This window comes from Pseudopipra pipra, unplaced genomic scaffold, assembly GCF_036250125.1.
Source record: "Pseudopipra pipra isolate bDixPip1 unplaced genomic scaffold, bDixPip1.hap1 HAP1_SCAFFOLD_84, whole genome shotgun sequence".
NCBI classification, from domain to species: domain Eukaryota; kingdom Metazoa; phylum Chordata; class Aves; order Passeriformes; family Pipridae; genus Pseudopipra; species Pseudopipra pipra.
Window position 1 is genome coordinate 761 of NW_026991225.1, and position 19,163 is coordinate 19,923.

The 19,163-nt window shown below is 62.9% G+C and overlaps 2 protein-coding genes across 2 annotated transcripts; both read left to right on the forward strand.

The window, feature by feature from the left end:
• The first annotated feature begins 3,645 nt into the window (after positions 1 to 3,645).
• On the forward strand, positions 3,646 to 9,180 carry LOC135408894 (uncharacterized). The gene is made up of 3 exons (XM_064643826.1): positions 3,646 to 3,966; positions 4,093 to 5,646; positions 8,881 to 9,180. Exons 1-3 carry the CDS (start codon positions 3,895 to 3,897, stop codon positions 9,178 to 9,180), a joined length of 1,926 nt encoding a protein of 641 aa, XP_064499896.1. The 5' UTR covers positions 3,646 to 3,894.
• LOC135408895 (uncharacterized) lies at positions 9,141 to 14,675 on the forward strand. The gene is made up of 3 exons (XM_064643827.1): positions 9,141 to 9,461; positions 9,588 to 11,108; positions 14,376 to 14,675. Exons 1-3 carry the CDS (start codon positions 9,390 to 9,392, stop codon positions 14,673 to 14,675), a joined length of 1,893 nt encoding a protein of 630 aa, XP_064499897.1. The 5' UTR covers positions 9,141 to 9,389.
• The last annotated feature ends 4,488 nt before the right edge of the window (positions 14,676 to 19,163 follow it).

Below are 19,163 nucleotides of genomic sequence, written 5' to 3' on the forward strand. Positions count from 1 at the left end.
GCTGCAGCGCACGGCACGTGCCACCCTGAGCAGGATCGCAGCTGTGATCCGGCGACGGGGCCGGCGGCCGGGGGAACAGCAGCACCCGGCTCAAGGCATGGATGCAGCCATGCTGGCAACAGCCCCAGCAGCAGGGGCAGAGAGCCAGGCAGCTGCCCTGCGCGGCCCCTGCCGCCCCCCCAGCCTCTCGCCGGGCCAGCTGGAAGCTGGCAGGGGGCAGCGGGCAGGGGCAGCAGCAGAGACGGTCCTGCCCCTGCCACAGAGCCAGGAGGGGGCCTGCTCTGAGGATGAGAGTCTCTGGGACATCTCCAGCCTCTTAGAGCGCTGCCAAGGGCAAGAAAACACAGCCCGAAGCTGGAGTACTGGCGGAGCAAGTAGCTCTGGCTCCCTCCCGTCTGAGGAGTGGGCAGAGCCCTGGGACTCTTCCTCAGCCACCTCCACCTCCACCTCCACGGACTGAGCTGCTGGGGGCAGGCTGGCACGTGGCCTTACCACCTGCAGCTGCACTTGAAGGAAGAGGCCTTTTTCCAACGAGACAAAGCCCAAAGAAGAACTTGGGGCAACTGCAGACCCCTCAGGGGGGCCACTTGCTGGAGGAGGACGACTTGCTGGCGTGGGACGGACAGTCTTTGGAGCGCTGGCAAGTCAAGCCCTCACCTACAGCTCTCTCAGCACAGCGGCCCTCTCTCTTCAGGGAGGCACTCTGGGCTCTGGGCAGGGCGTTCCGCTGGCCCTGCCTGGCGGGATGGGATGGCGGCTCCCAAGCTGTGGTGGTGACCAGACTGACATCCACCTGATGGCCGGTCACCAGTGGTGTCGCCCAGGGCTCAGTGGTGGGGCCAGTCCTGCTGGTCTCTTGGCTCGGATTGCCCTTTGCCCAGTCCTCCAGGACTTCACCTGACTGCCACCATTGCTCCAAAACCATGGGCAGTGGACTAGCCCCTTTGTCTGCCAGCTCCCTCAGGACCTGGGGATGAACCTCAGCGGGTGCCTTGTGCACATTCAGGTTCCTTACACGCTCTCCAACCTGATCCTCTGCTGCAGGGGACTTGGGCTCTTCTTCTGCCAGTCCCTGCCTTTGCCTTTCTCCACTCGGGCGGCGTGGCTGGAGCGCTTGCTGTCCAAGGCTGAAGCACAGAAGGCATCGAGAGCCTCAGCCTTCTCTTTGTGCCGGACAGCCACGTCTGCCAGTTCCTTCTGGAGAGGGCCCACCTTATCCCTAGTCCGTCTTTAGCAAGATAGCTGTAGAGGCCCTTCCTGTTCTCCTGAAGAGCTCCGGCCAGACTCCAGTCGAGCCGGGCCTTGGCTTTCCCACCCTTGTCCCCAGCTTCCCTCCCCTTGTCCCCATCCTCCCAGGCCACCTGTCCTTGTTTCCGTTCCCCGAAATAGGAAGAAGTCCCCTTAAGTTTTTTAGGTTAAAGTAGGGGTAGGGAAGAATTAGTCGAGTTAAGTTGCGTAGGATAAAGTAGGGCTAGGTGTTAGCAGTGCTCTCCACTGGAATTTCAAAGGACAAGCTAAAGGCCGCCTCATGCTTTCTAGTCCCGTTTCATGACCAAAATGACAAAGGGTGCTTTAGCATGGGCGCTGACCTAGGAGAGCCTAGTATTTAAGATAGACTTGTGGAAGTTTAAAATAAAGATTGGTTTGGAAAGAAAAGGCTCAGGAAGGTTGTGTTTTGAAAGCGAATAATATTTGGGGGTTGGGCTAGGACTTGTTCCTTAGGCAGCTGAGCTGTGTCCCTTGGTGCGGGTGTGTGCAATAGAGCTGTCCTGGAGGCTGAAGGCAGCCCAGGGACGTCTGTAAGCAGAGCTGGGGAACAGCCAGCGAGTGGGTCTTCCTTTCTTGGAAGTAGAAGTTAGTTTTTCAGGATCTCCCGAAGTTCGTGTGTTGCTGCCCTCCCTTTTAGAAGGAGGAGTTCTTGGAAGAGGTGTCTTGCGGGGCTGGGCCGCTGCTAAAGGACAACAGAATATCTAGATGCCTTTCTTGAAATAAAACTAGTGGTTTGATCCACAAGCAGCGCTGGTGGTTCTTTTGGTCAGGCTGTAGTCCTTGATTTGGGGGCAAGAAAGCCTCCTGAAGACCCAAGGCTTTTAGTTGCTGGGGCCGGCGTGCGTTGGGTGGGGCGAAGGAGAAGGGCGCTGCCTGGGGTGGGAGGGATGCGTGGAGGAGAGGGGGAAGTCCTGCTGCGGGCTGGGGCAGAGTGGCCACACGGGGCTGGGCCTGTGAGTGGGGGGATCCCGGCCGGCGGTGCCAGAGGGGACTGAGCAAGTCAAGTGTGTCCGTGTGGGGAATGGAGAGGTGGAATGGCAGGAGGGTGAAAGGATGCCCTGCCCCAATGCAGCCCCTTGGAGCCTCCTTGGGAGGCTCTTGGAGCTGCTGCCTGGAGCAGCTGAAGTCCGAAGCAGCCCGGGAGCACCGCCCCACAGCACAGCCCCCGCAGCCCCTAAGCCAGTCTGAGAATGGCTGGCACCCTGGAAGCGCTGCCTGAGGGGCGGCAGTGGCCACAGGAGGCCAGAGCAAAGAAAAGCAGCACCAGGCGGCCCTTTGGTGCTGGTGGCTCTGACCTCTGGGGATTGGTGTTAGGTGGATCTCCCCCGGATCTAGGAGTGCTAGCTAGGATGTTCTACCCTCTGGTTACTTTGTTTCCATCTGCATGCTGCTAGAGCTGTCCCAAAGGGGAAGAAAACCCACAGCCAAGCTGGAGCACTGGGCAGGAGGGGAGCTGAGTTTCCTTCCAGCGCCAGGCATGGGCAGAGCCCTGGCACCTTCAACGGTGCAGCCCCACAGTCAATGGCCCAGCTCTCCCATCAGAAGGCCTCCCCTGTGGGCAAAGGCTCTGACTCCGCCCAACTTTTCCTGCTGGACCTCCAGGCCGTCGCCAAGGCCATTGGAAGCTCGCAGTGGGCAGCGGGCAGGGGCAGCAGTGGAGGCAGTGCTGCCAGTGGCCCCGAGCCCCCAGGATGGGGCCTGATGGCAGTGGCTCTGGGACATCTGCAGCCTCCTAGAGCTGTGCCAAGGGCAAGAAATCTGAGAGCAAGCGGTGTCCCACGGGGAAGAAAGAAGGAGAAAAAGCTGTCTCAGGAAAGCAGGAAAGCCAGCCAAGGGCACGCTGTCTGGGTTGGGCCCTTGTAGCCGGCCGTGTTGCTGAAGCCCCGCACTGGTTGCCAGGAGGGGCCCAGTTCCCCCAGCAGTGTGGGCAGAGACGCTGAGCTGCACAGCACGTGTCCTGCCCCCGCAAGTCCCCAGGACCCCCCGTTGTCCCAAAGCGGGTTCTTTCCCGCTGAGTGCAAGAGGCCGATCCACACACACGCGGTCGAGGGGTTTGCTTTATTGCCAGTTGTGCACAGAAGGGCGTGCTGGTTGGCAATCCCGAAACCTTCGCAAGGCAATTCGAGCCACAAGTGACTTGTCTCTCCGAGCCTGGGACATCCCGCGGCCACGGCTGGCTGCCCAGGGCGGTGGCAGCGCCAGCTGCGGGATGCAGACAGGGCTGAAGTGCGGGGAGGCCGCGGGCAGCGGGGCCGTGCGGGAGCTGTTGGCTGGGGCCGGCTGGAGCGTCTGTGAGGGGAAAGCGGGGGAGCCTTGTGCCGGGCACAGGCGGTTGCAAGTAGTTGCAGCCAGCCGCAGCCAGTTGTGCGCCCCCTGCGCTGCCGTCCTCGGGGCGCCGGGAAACGGCCCATTGTGACAGCGGCGGCGCGTTGCCGGGCCCTTTGTGATGCGGGGCCTCCTTGGGCCCGCGGGCCATTGTGACAGCGCGGGGCCCCGCCCTGCCCGGGAGGCTATTTAGGAGGGCAGAGCCCTGCAGTACCCTCTTTCTCCCAGGAGAGCATCTGTCTCACGAGGCAGCATCTCTCTCGGGGACCTCAGCGGCAGAGGAAGTAGCCGACGCGGAAGATGTGGACGACGAAGAAGTTCACCGACTTGCAGCCACGCAAGTGGCTGTCGAGCTGGCAGAGGAAGCACAAGGTGAAGGATGGGGGAGCAGAGAGCTGCCTTGGGGCCAGGGCTGGGCTTGTGGGCACGGAGGGGCCTGCCGTGCCATGGCAACCGCCTGCCTCTCACAACGCCTTCTCCTCCTCCTCCTCGCCGCAGGTGGACAACTGGCAGACGCAGGCAGCAGCGCAGGAAGAGGAGAAGAGCGCCTCTTCTGCTGCTGCCGCAGCTGAGCAGGTGAGAGCAGCAGGGGCAGAGAGCCAGGCAGCTGCCCCACGCAGCCCCAGAGGCCGCGGCCGCGCTGTGCTGGGCACCCTGCAGCGCGTGGCACGCGCCGCCCGCAGCAGGCTGGCGGTTGGGATGCGGCGACGTGGCCAGAAGCCGGAGCCACAGAGGGAGGTGGAACAAGGTAGGGAGGCAGCCAGAGCAGGAACATCCGCAGCAGCAGGGTCAGAGAGGCAGGACTCTGCCCTGCAAAGCCCCTGCTGTCCCCCCAGCCCCTTCCCAAGCCATCTGGAAGCCCTCCGTGGGCAGTGGGCCGGGGCAGCAGCGGGGGCAGTGCTGCCAGTGGCAGAGAGGGAGGACCAGGCCTGCTCCGAGGACGAGAGCCTCTGGGACATCTCCAGCCTCTTCGAGCTGTCAACGGGGGATGAAAGCCCAGAGGAAAGCTGGAGCAGTGGGCAAGAATGTAGCTCAGGGTCCCTCCCGTGCCAGGCATGGGCAGAGCCCGGGAGCTCTCAAGCAGGCACAACCCCAGTCCACGGCCCAGGGCTCAGTCTCACAAGCCCTTCCACCAGGGCAAAGACCCCCACCCCGGACGGCTTTCCAGACCGCTGCGCCCTCAGCCCCTTGCCAAGTGACCTGGAAGCTCTCAGTGGGCAGTGGGCAGGGACAGCAGCCGAGGCCGTCCTGCCAGTGGCAGCGAGCGAGGATGGGGCGTGCTGCGAGGAGCTCTCAGACATCTGCAGCCTCCTAGAGCTGCCCCAAGAAGAACGCAGCGGAGACCAAAGGTGGAGGAGGAGAGAAAAGAGGCTCCCCGTGCCCATGCCACGGGAGGCATGGTCAGAGCCCTGGGGCCTTCAAGTGCCCACAGCGACAGCCCGTGCCCCAGTTCGCCCGTGCCTCGGCAGCCCTTCCACCAGGCCACAGGCCCCGAGCCCGGACGCCTGCCCCCCCAGCCCCTCGCCAAGCCAGCTGTCAGCTCCCAGTGGGCAGTGGGCAGGGCTCCCGCACGTCTCCAGGGAGTCCCGAGGGCAAGAAAACGCAGACCCACCGCTGTCCCCGGAAGAAGACAGCCACGGCGAGGAGCTGTCAGAGAACAAAGGGCAAGGCGTCCAAATATACACCATCTGGGTCAAGCCCTCCCTCATTCCGGTGCTGCTGGAGCCTCAGCCTGCTGGCCCGGAAGGGCCCAAATGTCCCTGCGTCATCTGCGCAGAGGCGGCCCAAGAGGCAGTCGGGGACCCGCGCGGCACATCTCCTGCCCCGGCGGGTCCCAGGCACAGCCGGCCAACGGCTGCTGCCCCGCAGCGCCCCACAGGCTGCTGCCCCGCCGTGCTGGACACGCTGCAGCGCACGGCACGTGCCACCCTGAGCAGGATCGCAGCTGTGATCCGGCGACGGGGCCGGCGGCCGGGGGAACAGCAGCACCCGGCTCAAGGCATGGATGCAGCCATGCTGGCAACAGCCCCAGCAGCAGGGGCAGAGAGCCAGGCAGCTGCCCTGCGCGGCCCCTGCCGCCCCCCCAGCCTCTCGCCGGGCCAGCTGGAAGCTGGCAGGGGGCAGCGGGCAGGGGCAGCAGCAGAGACGGTCCTGCCCCTGCCACAGAGCCAGGAGGGGGCCTGCTCTGAGGATGAGAGTCTCTGGGACATCTCCAGCCTCTTAGAGCGCTGCCAAGGGCAAGAAAACACAGCCCGAAGCTGGAGTACTGGCGGAGCAAGTAGCTCTGGCTCCCTCCCGTCTGAGGAGTGGGCAGAGCCCTGGGACTCTTCCTCAGCCACCTCCACCTCCACCTCCACGGACTGAGCTGCTGGGGGCAGGCTGGCACGTGGCCTTACCACCTGCAGCTGCACTTGAAGGAAGAGGCCTTTTTCCAACGAGACAAAGCCCAAAGAAGAACTTGGGGCAACTGCAGACCCTCAGGGGGGCCACTTGCTGGGAGGACGACTTGCTGGCGTGGGACGGACAGTCTTTGGAGCGCTGGCAAGTCAAGCCCTCACCTACAGCTCTCTCAGCACAGCGGCCCTCTCTCTTCAGGGAGGCACTCTGGGCTCTGGGCAGGGCGTTCCGCTGGCCCTGCCTGGCGGGATGGGATGGCGGCTCCCAAGCTGTGGTGGTGACCAGACTGACATCCACCTGATGGCCGGTCACCAGTGGTGTCGCCCAGGGCTCAGTGGTGGGGCCAGTCCTGCTGGTCTCTTGGCTCGGATTGCCCTTTGCCCAGTCCTCCAGGACTTCACCTGACTGCCACCATTGCTCCAAAACCATGGGCAGTGGACTAGCCCCTTTGTCTGCCAGCTCCCTCAGGACCTGGGGATGAACCTCAGCGGGTGCCTTGTGCACATTCAGGTTCCTTACACGCTCTCCAACCTGATCCTCTGCTGCAGGGGACTTGGGCTCTTCTTCTGCCAGTCCCTGCCTTTGCCTTTCTCCACTCGGGCGGCGTGGCTGGAGCGCTTGCTGTCCAAGGCTGAAGCACAGAAGGCATCGAGAGCCTCAGCCTTCTCTTTGTGCCGGACAGCCACGTCTGCCAGTTCCTTCTGGAGAGGGCCCACCTTATCCCTAGTCCGTCTTTAGCAAGATAGCTGTAGAGGCCCTTCCTGTTCTCCTGAAGAGCTCCGGCCAGACTCCAGTCGAGCCGGGCCTTGGCTTTCCCACCCTTGTCCCCAGCTTCCCTCCCCTTGTCCCCATCCTCCCAGGCCACCTGTCCTTGTTTCCGTTCCCCGAAATAGGAAGAAGTCCCCTTAAGTTTTTTAGGTTAAAGTAGGGGTAGGGAAGAATTAGTCGAGTTAAGTTGCGTAGGATAAAGTAGGGCTAGGTGTTAGCAGTGCTCTCCACTGGAATTTCAAAGGACAAGCTAAAGGCCGCCTCATGCTTTCTAGTCCCGTTTCATGACCAAAATGACAAAGGGTGCTTTAGCATGGGCGCTGACCTAGGAGAGCCTAGTATTTAAGATAGACTTGTGGAAGTTTAAAATAAAGATTGGTTTGGAAAGAAAAGGCTCAGGAAGGTTGTGTTTTGAAAGCGAATAATATTTGGGGGTTGGGCTAGGACTTGTTCCTTAGGCAGCTGAGCTGTGTCCCTTGGTGCGGGTGTGTGCAATAGAGCTGTCCTGGAGGCTGAAGGCAGCCCAGGGACGTCTGTAAGCAGAGCTGGGGAACAGCCAGCGAGTGGGTCTTCCTTTCTTGGAAGTAGAAGTTAGTTTTTCAGGATCTCCCGAAGTTCGTGTGTTGCTGCCCTCCCTTTTAGAAGGAGGAGTTCTTGGAAGAGGTGTCTTGCGGGGCTGGGCCGCTGCTAAAGGACAACAGAATATCTAGATGCCTTTCTTGAAATAAAACTAGTGGTTTGATCCACAAGCAGCGCTGGTGGTTCTTTTGGTCAGGCTGTAGTCCTTGATTTGGGGGCAAGAAAGCCTCCTGAAGACCCAAGGCTTTTAGTTGCTGGGGCCGGCGTGCGTTGGGTGGGGCGAAGGAGAAGGGCGCTGCCTGGGGTGGGAGGGATGCGTGGAGGAGAGGGGGAAGTCCTGCTGCGGGCTGGGGCAGAGTGGCCACACGGGGCTGGGCCTGTGAGTGGGGGGATCCCGGCCGGCGGTGCCAGAGGGGACTGAGCAAGTCAAGTGTGTCCGTGTGGGGAATGGAGAGGTGGAATGGCAGGAGGGTGAAAGGATGCCCTGCCCCAATGCAGCCCCTTGGAGCCTCCTTGGGAGGCTCTTGGAGCTGCTGCCTGGAGCAGCTGAAGTCCGAAGCAGCCCGGGAGCACCGCCCCACAGCACAGCCCCCGCAGCCCCTAAGCCAGTCTGAGAATGGCTGGCACCCTGGAAGCGCTGCCTGAGGGGCGGCAGTGGCCACAGGAGGCCAGAGCAAAGAAAAGCAGCACCAGGCGGCCCTTTGGTGCTGGTGGCTCTGGCCTCTGGGGATTGGTGTTAGGTGGATCTCCCCCGGATCTAGGAGTGCTAGCTAGGATGTTCTACCCTCTGGTTACTTTGTTTCCATCTGCATGCTGCTAGAGCTGTCCCAAAGGGGAAGAAAACCCACAGCCAAGCTGGAGCACTGGGCAGGAGGGGAGCTGAGTTTCCTTCCAGCGCCAGGCATGGGCAGAGCCCTGGCACCTTCAACGGTGCAGCCCCACAGTCAATGGCCCAGCTCTCCCATCAGAAGGCCTCCCCTGTGGGCAAAGGTTCTGACTCCGCCCAACTTTTCCTGCTGGACCTCCAGGCCGTCGCCAAGGCCATTGGAAGCTCGCAGTGGGCAGCGGGCAGGGGCAGCAGTGGAGGCAGTGCTGCCAGTGGCCCCGAGCCCCCAGGATGGGGCCTGATGGCAGTGGCTCTGGGACATCTGCAGCCTCCTAGAGCTGTGCCAAGGGCAAGAAATCTGAGAGCAAGCGGTGTCCCACGGGGAAGAAAGAAGGAGAAAAAGCTGTCTCAGGAAAGCAGGAAAGCCAGCCAAGGGCACGCTGTCTGGGTTGGGCCCTTGTAGCCGGCCGTGTTGCTGAAGCCCCGCACTGGTTGCCAGGAGGGGCCCAGTTCCCCCAGCAGTGTGGGCAGAGACGCTGAGCTGCACAGCACGTGTCCTGCCCCCGCAAGTCCCCAGGACCCCCCGTTGTCCCAAAGCGGGTTCTTTCCCGCTGAGTGCAAGAGGCCGATCCACACACACGCGGTCGAGGGGTTTGCTTTATTGCCAGTTGTGCACAGAAGGGCGTGCTGGTTGGCAATCCCGAAACCTTCGCAAGGCAATTCGAGCCACAAGTGACTTGTCTCTCCGAGCCTGGGACATCCCGCGGCCACGGCTGGCTGCCCAGGGCGGTGGCAGCGCCAGCTGCGGGATGCAGACAGGGCTGAAGTGCGGGGAGGCCGCGGGCAGCGGGGTCGTGCGGGAGCTGTTGGCTGGGGCCGGCTGGAGCGTCTGTGAGGGGAAAGCGGGGGAGCCTTGTGCCGGGCACAGGCGGTTGCAAGTAGTTGCAGCCAGCCGCAGCCAGTTGTGCGCCCCCTGCGCTGCCGTCCTCGGGGCGCCGGGAAACGGCCCATTGTGACAGCGGCGGCGCGTTGCCGGGCCCTTTGTGATGCGGGGCCTCCTTGGGCCCGCGGGCCATTGTGACAGCGCGGGGCCCCGCCCTGCCCGGGAGGCTATTTAGGAGGGCAGAGCCCTGCAGTACCCTCTTTCTCCCAGGAGAGCATCTGTCTCACGAGGCAGCATCTCTCTCGGGGACCTCAGCGGCAGAGGAAGTAGCCGACGCGGAAGATGTGGACGACGAAGAAGTTCACCGACTTGCAGCCACGCAAGTGGCTGTCGAGCTGGCAGAGGAAGCACAAGGTGAAGGATGGGGGAGCAGAGAGCTGCCTTGGGGCCAGGGCTGGGCTTGTGGGCACGGAGGGGCCTGCCGTGCCATGGCAACCGCCTGCCTCTCACAGCGCCTTCTCCTCCTCCTCCTCGCCGCAGGTGGACAACTGGCAGACGCAGGCAGCAGCGCAGGAAGAGGAGAAGAGCGCCTCTTCTGCTGCTGCCGCAGCTGAGCAGGTGAGAGCAGCAGGGGCAGAGAGCCAGGCAGCTGCCCCACGCAGCCCCAGAGGCCGCGGCCGCGCTGTGCTGGGCACCCTGCAGCGCGTGGCACGCGCCGCCCGCAGCAGGCTGGCGGTTGGGATGCGGCGACGTGGCCAGAAGCCGGAGCCACAGAGGGAGGTGGAACAAGGTAGGGAGGCAGCCAGAGCAGGAACATCCGCAGCAGCAGGGTCAGAGAGGCAGGACTCTGCCCTGCAAAGCCCCTGCTGTCCCCCCAGCCCCTTCCCAAGCCATCTGGAAGCCCTCCGTGGGCAGTGGGCCGGGGCAGCAGCGGGGGCAGTGCTGCCAGTGGCAGAGAGGGAGGACCAGGCCTGCTCCGAGGACGAGAGCCTCTGGGACATCTCCAGCCTCTTCGAGCTGTCAACGGGGGATGAAAGCCCAGAGGAAAGCTGGAGCAGTGGGCAAGAATGTAGCTCAGGGTCCCTCCCGTGCCAGGCATGGGCAGAGCCCGGGAGCTCTCAAGCAGGCACAACCCCAGTCCACGGCCCAGGGCTCAGTCTCACAAGCCCTTCCACCAGGGCAAAGACCCCCACCCCGGACGGCTTTCCAGACCGCTGCGCCCTCAGCCCCTTGCCAAGTGACCTGGAAGCTCTCAGTGGGCAGTGGGCAGGGACAGCAGCCGAGGCCGTCCTGCCAGTGGCAGCGAGCGAGGATGGGGCGTGCTGCGAGGAGCTCTCAGACATCTGCAGCCTCCTAGAGCTGCCCCAAGAAGAACGCAGCGGAGACCAAAGGTGGAGGAGGAGAGAAAAGAGGCTCCCCGTGCCCATGCCACGGGAGGCATGGTCAGAGCCCTGGGGCCTTCAAGTGCCCACAGCGACAGCCCGTGCCCCAGTTCGCCCGTGCCTCGGCAGCCCTTCCACCAGGCCACAGGCCCCGAGCCCGGACGCCTGCCCCCCCAGCCCCTCGCCAAGCCAGCTGTCAGCTCCCAGTGGGCAGTGGGCAGGGCTCCCGCACGTCTCCAGGGAGTCCCGAGGGCAAGAAAACGCAGACCCACCGCTGTCCCCGGAAGAAGACAGCCACGGCGAGGAGCTGTCAGAGAACAAAGGGCAAGGCGTCCAAATATACACCATCTGGGTCAAGCCCTCCCTCATTCCGGTGCTGCTGGAGCCTCAGCCTGCTGGCCCGGAAGGGCCCAAATGTCCCTGCGTCATCTGCGCAGAGGCGGCCCAAGAGGCAGTCGGGGACCCGCGCGGCACATCTCCTGCCCCGGCGGGTCCCAGGCACAGCCGGCCAACGGCTGCTGCCCCGCAGCGCCCCACAGGCTGCTGCCCCGCCGTGCTGGACACGCTGCAGCGCACGGCACGTGCCACCCTGAGCAGGATCACAGCTGTGATCCGGCGACGGGGCCGGCGGCCGGGGGAACAGCAGCACCCGGCTCAAGGCATGGATGCAGCCATGCTGGCAACAGCCCCAGCAGCAGGGGCAGAGAGCCAGGCAGCTGCCCTGCGCGGCCCCTGCCGCCCCCCCAGCCTCTCGCCGGGCCAGCTGGAAGCTGGCAGGGGGCAGCGGGCAGGGGCAGCAGCAGAGACGGTCCTGCCCCTGCCACAGAGCCAGGAGGGGGCCTGCTCTGAGGATGAGAGTCTCTGCGACATCTCCAGCCTCTTAGAGCGCTGCCAAGGGCAAGAAAACACAGCCCGAAGCTGGAGTACTGGCGGAGCAAGTAGCTCTGGCTCCCTCCCGTCTGAGGAGTGGGCAGAGCCCTGGGACTCTTCCTCAGCCACCTCCACCTCCACCTCCACGGACTGAGCTGCTGGGGGCAGGCTGGCACGTGGCCTTACCACCTGCAGCTGCACTTGAAGGAAGAGGCCTTTTTCCAACGAGACAAAGCCCAAAGAAGAACTTGGGGCAACTGCAGACCCTCAGGGGGGCCACTTGCTGGGAGGACGACTTGCTGGCGTGGGACGGACAGTCTTTGGAGCGCTGGCAAGTCAAGCCCTCACCTACAGCTCTCTCAGCACAGCGGCCCTCTCTCTTCAGGGAGGCACTCTGGGCTCTGGGCAGGGCGTTCCGCTGGCCCTGCCTGGCGGGATGGGATGGCGGCTCCCAAGCTGTGGTGGTGACCAGACTGACATCCACCTGATGGCCGGTCACCAGTGGTGTCGCCCAGGGCTCAGTGGTGGGGCCAGTCCTGCTGGTCTCTTGGCTCGGATTGCCCTTTGCCCAGTCCTCCAGGACTTCACCTGACTGCCACCATTGCTCCAAAACCATGGGCAGTGGACTAGCCCCTTTGTCTGCCAGCTCCCTCAGGACCTGGGGATGAACCTCAGCGGGTGCCTTGTGCACATTCAGGTTCCTTACACGCTCTCCAACCTGATCCTCTGCTGCAGGGGACTTGGGCTCTTCTTCTGCCAGTCCCTGCCTTTGCCTTTCTCCACTCGGGCGGCGTGGCTGGAGCGCTTGCTGTCCAAGGCTGAAGCACAGAAGGCATCGAGAGCCTCAGCCTTCTCTTTGTGCCGGACAGCCACGTCTGCCAGTTCCTTCTGGAGAGGGCCCACCTTATCCCTAGTCCGTCTTTAGCAAGATAGCTGTAGAGGCCCTTCCTGTTCTCCTGAAGAGCTCCGGCCAGACTCCAGTCGAGCCGGGCCTTGGCTTTCCCACCCTTGTCCCCAGCTTCCCTCCCCTTGTCCCCATCCTCCCAGGCCACCTGTCCTTGTTTCCGTTCCCCGAAATAGGAAGAAGTCCCCTTAAGTTTTTTAGGTTAAAGTAGGGGTAGGGAAGAATTAGTCGAGTTAAGTTGCGTAGGATAAAGTAGGGCTAGGTGTTAGCAGTGCTCTCCACTGGAATTTCAAAGGACAAGCTAAAGGCCGCCTCATGCTTTCTAGTCCCGTTTCATGACCAAAATGACAAAGGGTGCTTTAGCATGGGCGCTGACCTAGGAGAGCCTAGTATTTAAGATAGACTTGTGGAAGTTTAAAATAAAGATTGGTTTGGAAAGAAAAGGCTCAGGAAGGTTGTGTTTTGAAAGCGAATAATATTTGGGGGTTGGGCTAGGACTTGTTCCTTAGGCAGCTGAGCTGTGTCCCTTGGTGCGGGTGTGTGCAATAGAGCTGTCCTGGAGGCTGAAGGCAGCCCAGGGACGTCTGTAAGCAGAGCTGGGGAACAGCCAGCGAGTGGGTCTTCCTTTCTTGGAAGTAGAAGTTAGTTTTTCAGGATCTCCCGAAGTTCGTGTGTTGCTGCCCTCCCTTTTAGAAGGAGGAGTTCTTGGAAGAGGTGTCTTGCGGGGCTGGGCCGCTGCTAAAGGACAACAGAATATCTAGATGCCTTTCTTGAAATAAAACTAGTGGTTTGATCCACAAGCAGCGCTGGTGGTTCTTTTGGTCAGGCTGTAGTCCTTGATTTGGGGGCAAGAAAGCCTCCTGAAGACCCAAGGCTTTTAGTTGCTGGGGCCGGCGTGCGTTGGGTGGGGCGAAGGAGAAGGGCGCTGCCTGGGGTGGGAGGGATGCGTGGAGGAGAGGGGGAAGTCCTGCTGCGGGCTGGGGCAGAGTGGCCACACGGGGCTGGGCCTGTGAGTGGGGGGATCCCGGCCGGCGGTGCCAGAGGGGACTGAGCAAGTCAAGTGTGTCCGTGTGGGGAATGGAGAGGTGGAATGGCAGGAGGGTGAAAGGATGCCCTGCCCCAATGCAGCCCCTTGGAGCCTCCTTGGGAGGCTCTTGGAGCTGCTGCCTGGAGCAGCTGAAGTCCGAAGCAGCCCGGGAGCACCGCCCCACAGCACAGCCCCCGCAGCCCCTAAGCCAGTCTGAGAATGGCTGGCACCCTGGAAGCGCTGCCTGAGGGGCGGCAGTGGCCACAGGAGGCCAGAGCAAAGAAAAGCAGCACCAGGCGGCCCTTTGGTGCTGGTGGCTCTGGCCTCTGGGGATTGGTGTTAGGTGGATCTCCCCCGGATCTAGGAGTGCTAGCTAGGATGTTCTACCCTCTGGTTACTTTGTTTCCATCTGCATGCTGCTAGAGCTGTCCCAAAGGGGAAGAAAACCCACAGCCAAGCTGGAGCACGGGGCAGGAGGGGAGCTGAGTTTCCTTCCAGCGCCAGGCATGGGCAGAGCCCTGGCACCTTCAACGGTGCAGCCCCACAGTCAATGGCCCAGCTCTCCCATCAGAAGGCCTCCCCTGTGGGCAAAGGTTCTGACTCCGCCCAACTTTTCCTGCTGGACCTCCAGGCCGTCGCCAAGGCCATTGGAAGCTCGCAGTGGGCAGCGGGCAGGGGCAGCAGTGGAGGCAGTGCTGCCAGTGGCCCCGAGCCCCCAGGATGGGGCCTGATGGCAGTGGCTCTGGGACATCTGCAGCCTCCTAGAGCTGTGCCAAGGGCAAGAAATCTGAGAGCAAGCGGTGTCCCACGGGGAAGAAAGAAGGAGAAAAAGCTGTCTCAGGAAAGCAGGAAAGCCAGCCAAGGGCACGCTGTCTGGGTTGGGCCCTTGTAGCCGGCCGTGTTGCTGAAGCCCCGCACTGGTTGCCAGGAGGGGCCCAGTTCCCCCAGCAGTGTGGGCAGAGACGCTGAGCTGCACAGCACGTGTCCTGCCCCCGCAAGTCCCCAGGACCCCCCGTTGTCCCAAAGTGGGTTCTTTCCCGCTGAGTGCAAGAGGCCGATCCACACACACGCGGTCGAGGGGTTTGCTTTATTGCCAGTTGTGCACAGAAGGGCGTGCTGGTTGGCAATCCCGAAACCTTCGCAAGGCAATTCGAGCCACAAGTGACTTGTCTCTCCGAGCCTGGGACATCCCGCGGCCACGGCTGGCTGCCCAGGGCGGTGGCAGCGCCAGCTGCGGGATGCAGACAGGGCTGAAGTGCGGGGAGGCCGCGGGCAGCGGGGCCGTGCGGGAGCTGTTGGCTGGGGCCGGCTGGAGCGTCTGTGAGGGGAAAGCGGGGGAGCCTTGTGCCGGGCACAGGCGGTTGCAAGTAGTTGCAGCCAGCCGCAGCCAGTTGTGCGCCCCCTGCGCTGCCGTCCTCGGGGCGCCGGGAAACGGCCCATTGTGACAGCGGCGGCGCGTTGCCGGGCCCTTTGTGATGCGGGGCCTCCTTGGGCCCGCGGGCCATTGTGACAGCGCGGGGCCCCGCCCTGCCTGGGAGGCTATTTAGGAGGGCAGAGCCCTGCAGTACCCTCTTTCTCCCAGGAGAGCATCTGTCTCACGAGGCAGCATCTCTCTCGGGGACCTCAGCGGCAGAGGAAGTAGCCGACGCGGAAGATGTGGACGACGAAGAAGTTCACCGACTTGCAGCCACGCAAGTGGCTGTCGAGCTGGCAGAGGAAGCACAAGGTGAAGGATGGGGGAGCAGAGAGCTGCCTTGGGGCCAGGGCTGGGCTTGTGGGCACGGAGGGGCCTGCCGTGCCATGGCAACCGCCTGCCTCTCACAGCGCCTTCTCCTCCTCCTCCTCGCCGCAGGTGGACAACTGGCAGACGCAGGCAGCAGCGCAGGAAGAGGAGAAGAGCGCCTCTTCTGCTGCTGCCGCAGCTGAGCAGGTGAGAGCAGCAGGGGCAGAGAGCCAGGCAGCTGCCCCACGCAGCCCCAGAGGCCGCGGCCGCGCTGTGCTGGGCACCCTGCAGCGCGTGGCACGCGCCGCCCGCAGCAGGCTGGCGGTTGGGATGCGGCGACGTGGCCAGAAGCCGGAGCCACAGAGGGAGGTGGAACAAGGTAGGGAGGCAGCCAGAGCAGGAACATCCGCAGCAGCAGGGTCAGAGAGGCAGGACTCTGCCCTGCAAAGCCCCTGCTGTCCCCCCAGCCCCTTCCCAAGCCATCTGGAAGCCCTCCGTGGGCAGTGGGCCGGGGCAGCAGCGGGGGCAGTGCTGCCAGTGGCAGAGAGGGAGGACCAGGCCTGCTCCGAGGACGAGAGCCTCTGGGACATCTCCAGCCTCTTCGAGCTGTCAACGGGGGATGAAAGCCCAGAGGAAAGCTGGAGCAGTGGGCAAGAATGTAGCTCAGGGTCCCTCCCGTGCCAGGCATGGGCAGAGCCCGGGAGCTCTCAAGCAGGCACAACCCCAGTCCACGGCCCAGGGCTCAGTCTCACAAGCCCTTCCACCAGGGCAAAGACCCCCACCCCGGACGGCTTTCCAGACCTCTGCGCCCTCAGCCCCTTGCCAAGTGACCTGGAAGCTCTCAGTGGGCAGTGGGCAGGGACAGCAGCCGAGGCCGTCCTGCCAGTGGCAGCGAGCGAGGATGGGGCGTGCTGCGAGGAGCTCTCAGACATCTGCAGCCTCCTAGAGCTGCCCCAAGAAGAACGCAGCGGAGACCAAAGGTGGAGGAGGAGAGAAAAGAGGCTCCCCGTGCCCATGCCACGGGAGGCATGGTCAGAGCCCTGGGGCCTTCAAGTGCCCACAGCGACAGCCCGTGCCCCAGTTCGCCCGTGCCTCGGCAGCCCTTCCACCAGGCCACAGGCCCCGAGCCCGGACGCCTGCCCCCCCAGCCCCTCGCCAAGCCAGCTGTCAGCTCCCAGTGGGCAGTGGGCAGGGCTCCCGCACGTCTCCAGGGAGTCCCGAGGGCAAGAAAACGCAGACCCACCGCTGTCCCCGGAAGAAGACAGCCACGGCGAGGAGCTGTCAGAGAACAAAGGGCAAGGCGTCCAAATATACACCATCTGGGTCAAGCCCTCCCTCATTCCGGTGCTGCTGGAGCCTCAGCCTGCTGGCCCGGAAGGGCCCAAATGTCCCTGCGTCATCTGCGCAGAGGCGGCCCAAGAGGCAGTCGGGGACCCGCGCGGCACATCTCCTGCCCCGGCGGGTCCCAGGCACAGCCGGCCAACGGCTGCTGCCCCGCAGCGCCCCACAGGCTGCTGCCCCGCCGTGCTGGACACGCTGCAGCGCACGGCACGTGCCACCCTGAGCAGGATCACAGCTGTGATCCGGCGACGGGGCCGGCGGCCGGGGGAACAGCAGCACCCGGCTCAAGGCATGGATGCAGCCATGCTGGCAACAGCCCCAGCAGCAGGGGCAGAGAGCCAGGCAGCTGCCCTGCGCGGCCCCTGCCGCCCCCCCAGCCTCTCGCCGGGCCAGCTGGAAGCTGGCAGGGGGCAGCGGGCAGGGGCAGCAGCAGAGACGGTCCTGCCCCTGCCACAGAGCCAGGAGGGGGCCTGCTCTGAGGATGAGAGTCTCTGGGACATCTCCAGCCTCTTAGAGCGCTGCCAAGGGCAAGAAAACACAGCCCGAAGCTGGAGTACTGGCGGAGCAAGTAGCTCTGGCTCCCTCCCGTCTGAGGAGTGGGCAGAGCCCTGGGACTCTTCCTCAGCCACCTCCACCTCCACCTCCACGGACTGAGCTGCTGGGGGCAGGCTGGCACGTGGCCTTACCACCTGCAGCTGCACTTGAAGGAAGAGGCCTTTTTCCAACGAGACAAAGCCCAAAGAAGAACTTGGGGCAACTGCAGACCCTCAGGGGGGCCACTTGCTGGGAGGACGACTTGCTGGCGTGGGACGGACAGTCTTTGGAGCGCTGGCAAGTCAAGCCCTCACCTACAGCTCTCTCAGCACAGCGGCCCTCTCTCTTCAGGGAGGCACTCTGGGCTCTGGGCAGGGCGTTCCGCTGGCCCTGCCTGGCGGGATGGGATGGCGGCTCCCAAGCTGTGGTGGTGACCAGACTGACATCCACCTGATGGCCGGTCACCAGTGGTGTCGCCCAGGGCTCAGTGGTGGGGCCAGTCCTGCTGGTCTCTTGGCTCGGATTGCCCTTTGCCCAGTCCTCCAGGACTTCACCTGACTGCCACCATTGCTCCAAAACCATGGGCAGTGGACTAGCCCCTTTGTCTGCCAGCTCCCTCAGGACCTGGGGATGAACCTCAGCGGGTGCCTTGTGCACATTCAGGTTCCTTACACGCTCTCCAACCTGATCCTCTGCTGCAGGGGACTTGGGCTCTTCTTCTGCCAGTCCCTGCCTTTGCCTTTCTCCACTCGGGCGGCGTGGCTGGAGCGCTTGCTGTCCAAGGCTGAAGCACAGAAGGCATCGAGAGCCTCAGCCTTCTCTTTGTGCCGGACAGCCACGTCTGCCAGTTCCTTCTGGAGAGGGCCCACCTTATCCCTAGTCCGTCTTTAGCAAGATAGCTGTAGAGGCCCTTCCTGTTCTCCTGAAGAGCTCCGGCCAGACTCCAGTCGAGCCGGGCCTTGGCTTTCCCACCCTTGTCCCCAGCTTCCCTCCCCTTGTCCCCATCCTCCCAGGCCACCTGTCCTTGTTTCCGTTCCCCGAAATAGGAAGAAGTCCCCTTAAGTTTTTTAGGTTAAAGTAGGGGTAGGGAAGAATTAGTCGAGTTAAGTTGCGTAGGATAAAGTAGGGCTAGGTGTTAGCAGTGCTCTCCACTGGAATTTCAAAGGACAAGCTAAAGGCCGCCTCATGCTTTCTAGTCCCGTTTCATGACCAAAATGACAAAGGGTGCTTTAGCATGGGCGCTGACCTAGGAGAGCCTAGTATTTAAGATAGACTTGTGGAAGTTTAAAATAAAGATTGGTTTGGAAAGAAAAGGCTCAGGAAGGTTGTGTTTTGAAAGCGAATAATATTTGGGGGTTGGGCTAGGACTTGTTCCTTAGGCAGCTGAGCTGTGTCCCTTGGTGCGGGTGTGTGCAATAGAGCTGTCCTGGAGGCTGAAGGCAGCCCAGGGACGTCTGTAAGCAGAGCTGGGGAACAGCCAGCGAGTGGGTCTTCCTTTCTTGGAAGTAGAAGTTAGTTTTTCAGGATCTCCCGAAGTTCGTGTGTTGCTGCCCTCCCTTTTAGAAGGAGGAGTTCTTGGAAGAGGTGTCTTGCGGGGCTGGGCCGCTGCTAAAGGACAACAGAATATCTAGATGCCTTTCTTGAAATAAAACTAGTGGTTTGATCCACAAGCAGCGCTGGTGGTTCTTTTGGTCAGGCTGTAGTCCTTGATTTGGGGGCAAGAAAGCCTCCTGAAGACCCAAGGCTTTTAGTTGCTGGGGCCGGCGTGCGTTGGGTGGGGCGAAGGAGAAGGGCGCTGCCTGGGGTGGGAGGGATGCGTGGAGGAGAGGGGGAAGTCCTGCTGCGGGCTGGGGCAGAGTGGCCACACGGGGCTGGGCCTGTGAGTGGGGGGATCCCGGCCGGCGGTGCCAGAGGGGACTGAGCAAGTCAAGTGTGTCCGTGTGGGGAATGGAGAGGTGGAATGGCAGGAGGGTGAAAGGATGCCCTGCCCCAATGCAGCCCCTTGGAGCCTCCTTGGGAGGCTCTTGGAGCTGCTGCCTGGAGCAGCTGAAGTCCGAAGCAGCCCGGGAGCACCGCCCCACAGCACAGCCCCCGCAGCCCCTAAGCCAGTCTGAGAATGGCTGGCACCCTGGAAGCGCTGCCTGAGGGGCGGCAGTGGCCACAGGAGGCCAGAGCAAAGAAAAGCAGCACCAGGCGGCCCTTTGGTGCTGGTGGCTCTGGCCTCTGGGGATTGGTGTTAGGTGGATCTCCCCCGGATCTAGGAGTGCTAGCTAGGATGTTCTACCCTCTGGTTACTTTGTTTCCATCTGCATGCTGCTAGAGCTGTCCCAAAGGG

Bases quoted from the DNA above. Each gene is read 5' to 3' on its own strand.
- LOC135408894 (XM_064643826.1), top strand. From the start codon at position 3,895: ATGTGGACGACGAAGAAGTTCACCGACTTGCAGCCACGCAAGTGGCTG. The intron at 3,967-4,092 runs GTGAAGGATGGG...TCCTCGCCGCAG, and splicing joins GCTGGCAGAGGAAGCACAAG to GTGGACAACTGGCAGACGCA. The intron at 5,647-8,880 runs GCAGCTGCCCTG...AACCTTCGCAAG, and splicing joins CAGCAGGGGCAGAGAGCCAG to GCAATTCGAGCCACAAGTGA.
- LOC135408895 (XM_064643827.1), top strand. From the start codon at position 9,390: ATGTGGACGACGAAGAAGTTCACCGACTTGCAGCCACGCAAGTGGCTG. The intron at 9,462-9,587 runs GTGAAGGATGGG...TCCTCGCCGCAG, and splicing joins GCTGGCAGAGGAAGCACAAG to GTGGACAACTGGCAGACGCA. The intron at 11,109-14,375 runs GCAACAGCCCCA...AACCTTCGCAAG, and splicing joins GCATGGATGCAGCCATGCTG to GCAATTCGAGCCACAAGTGA.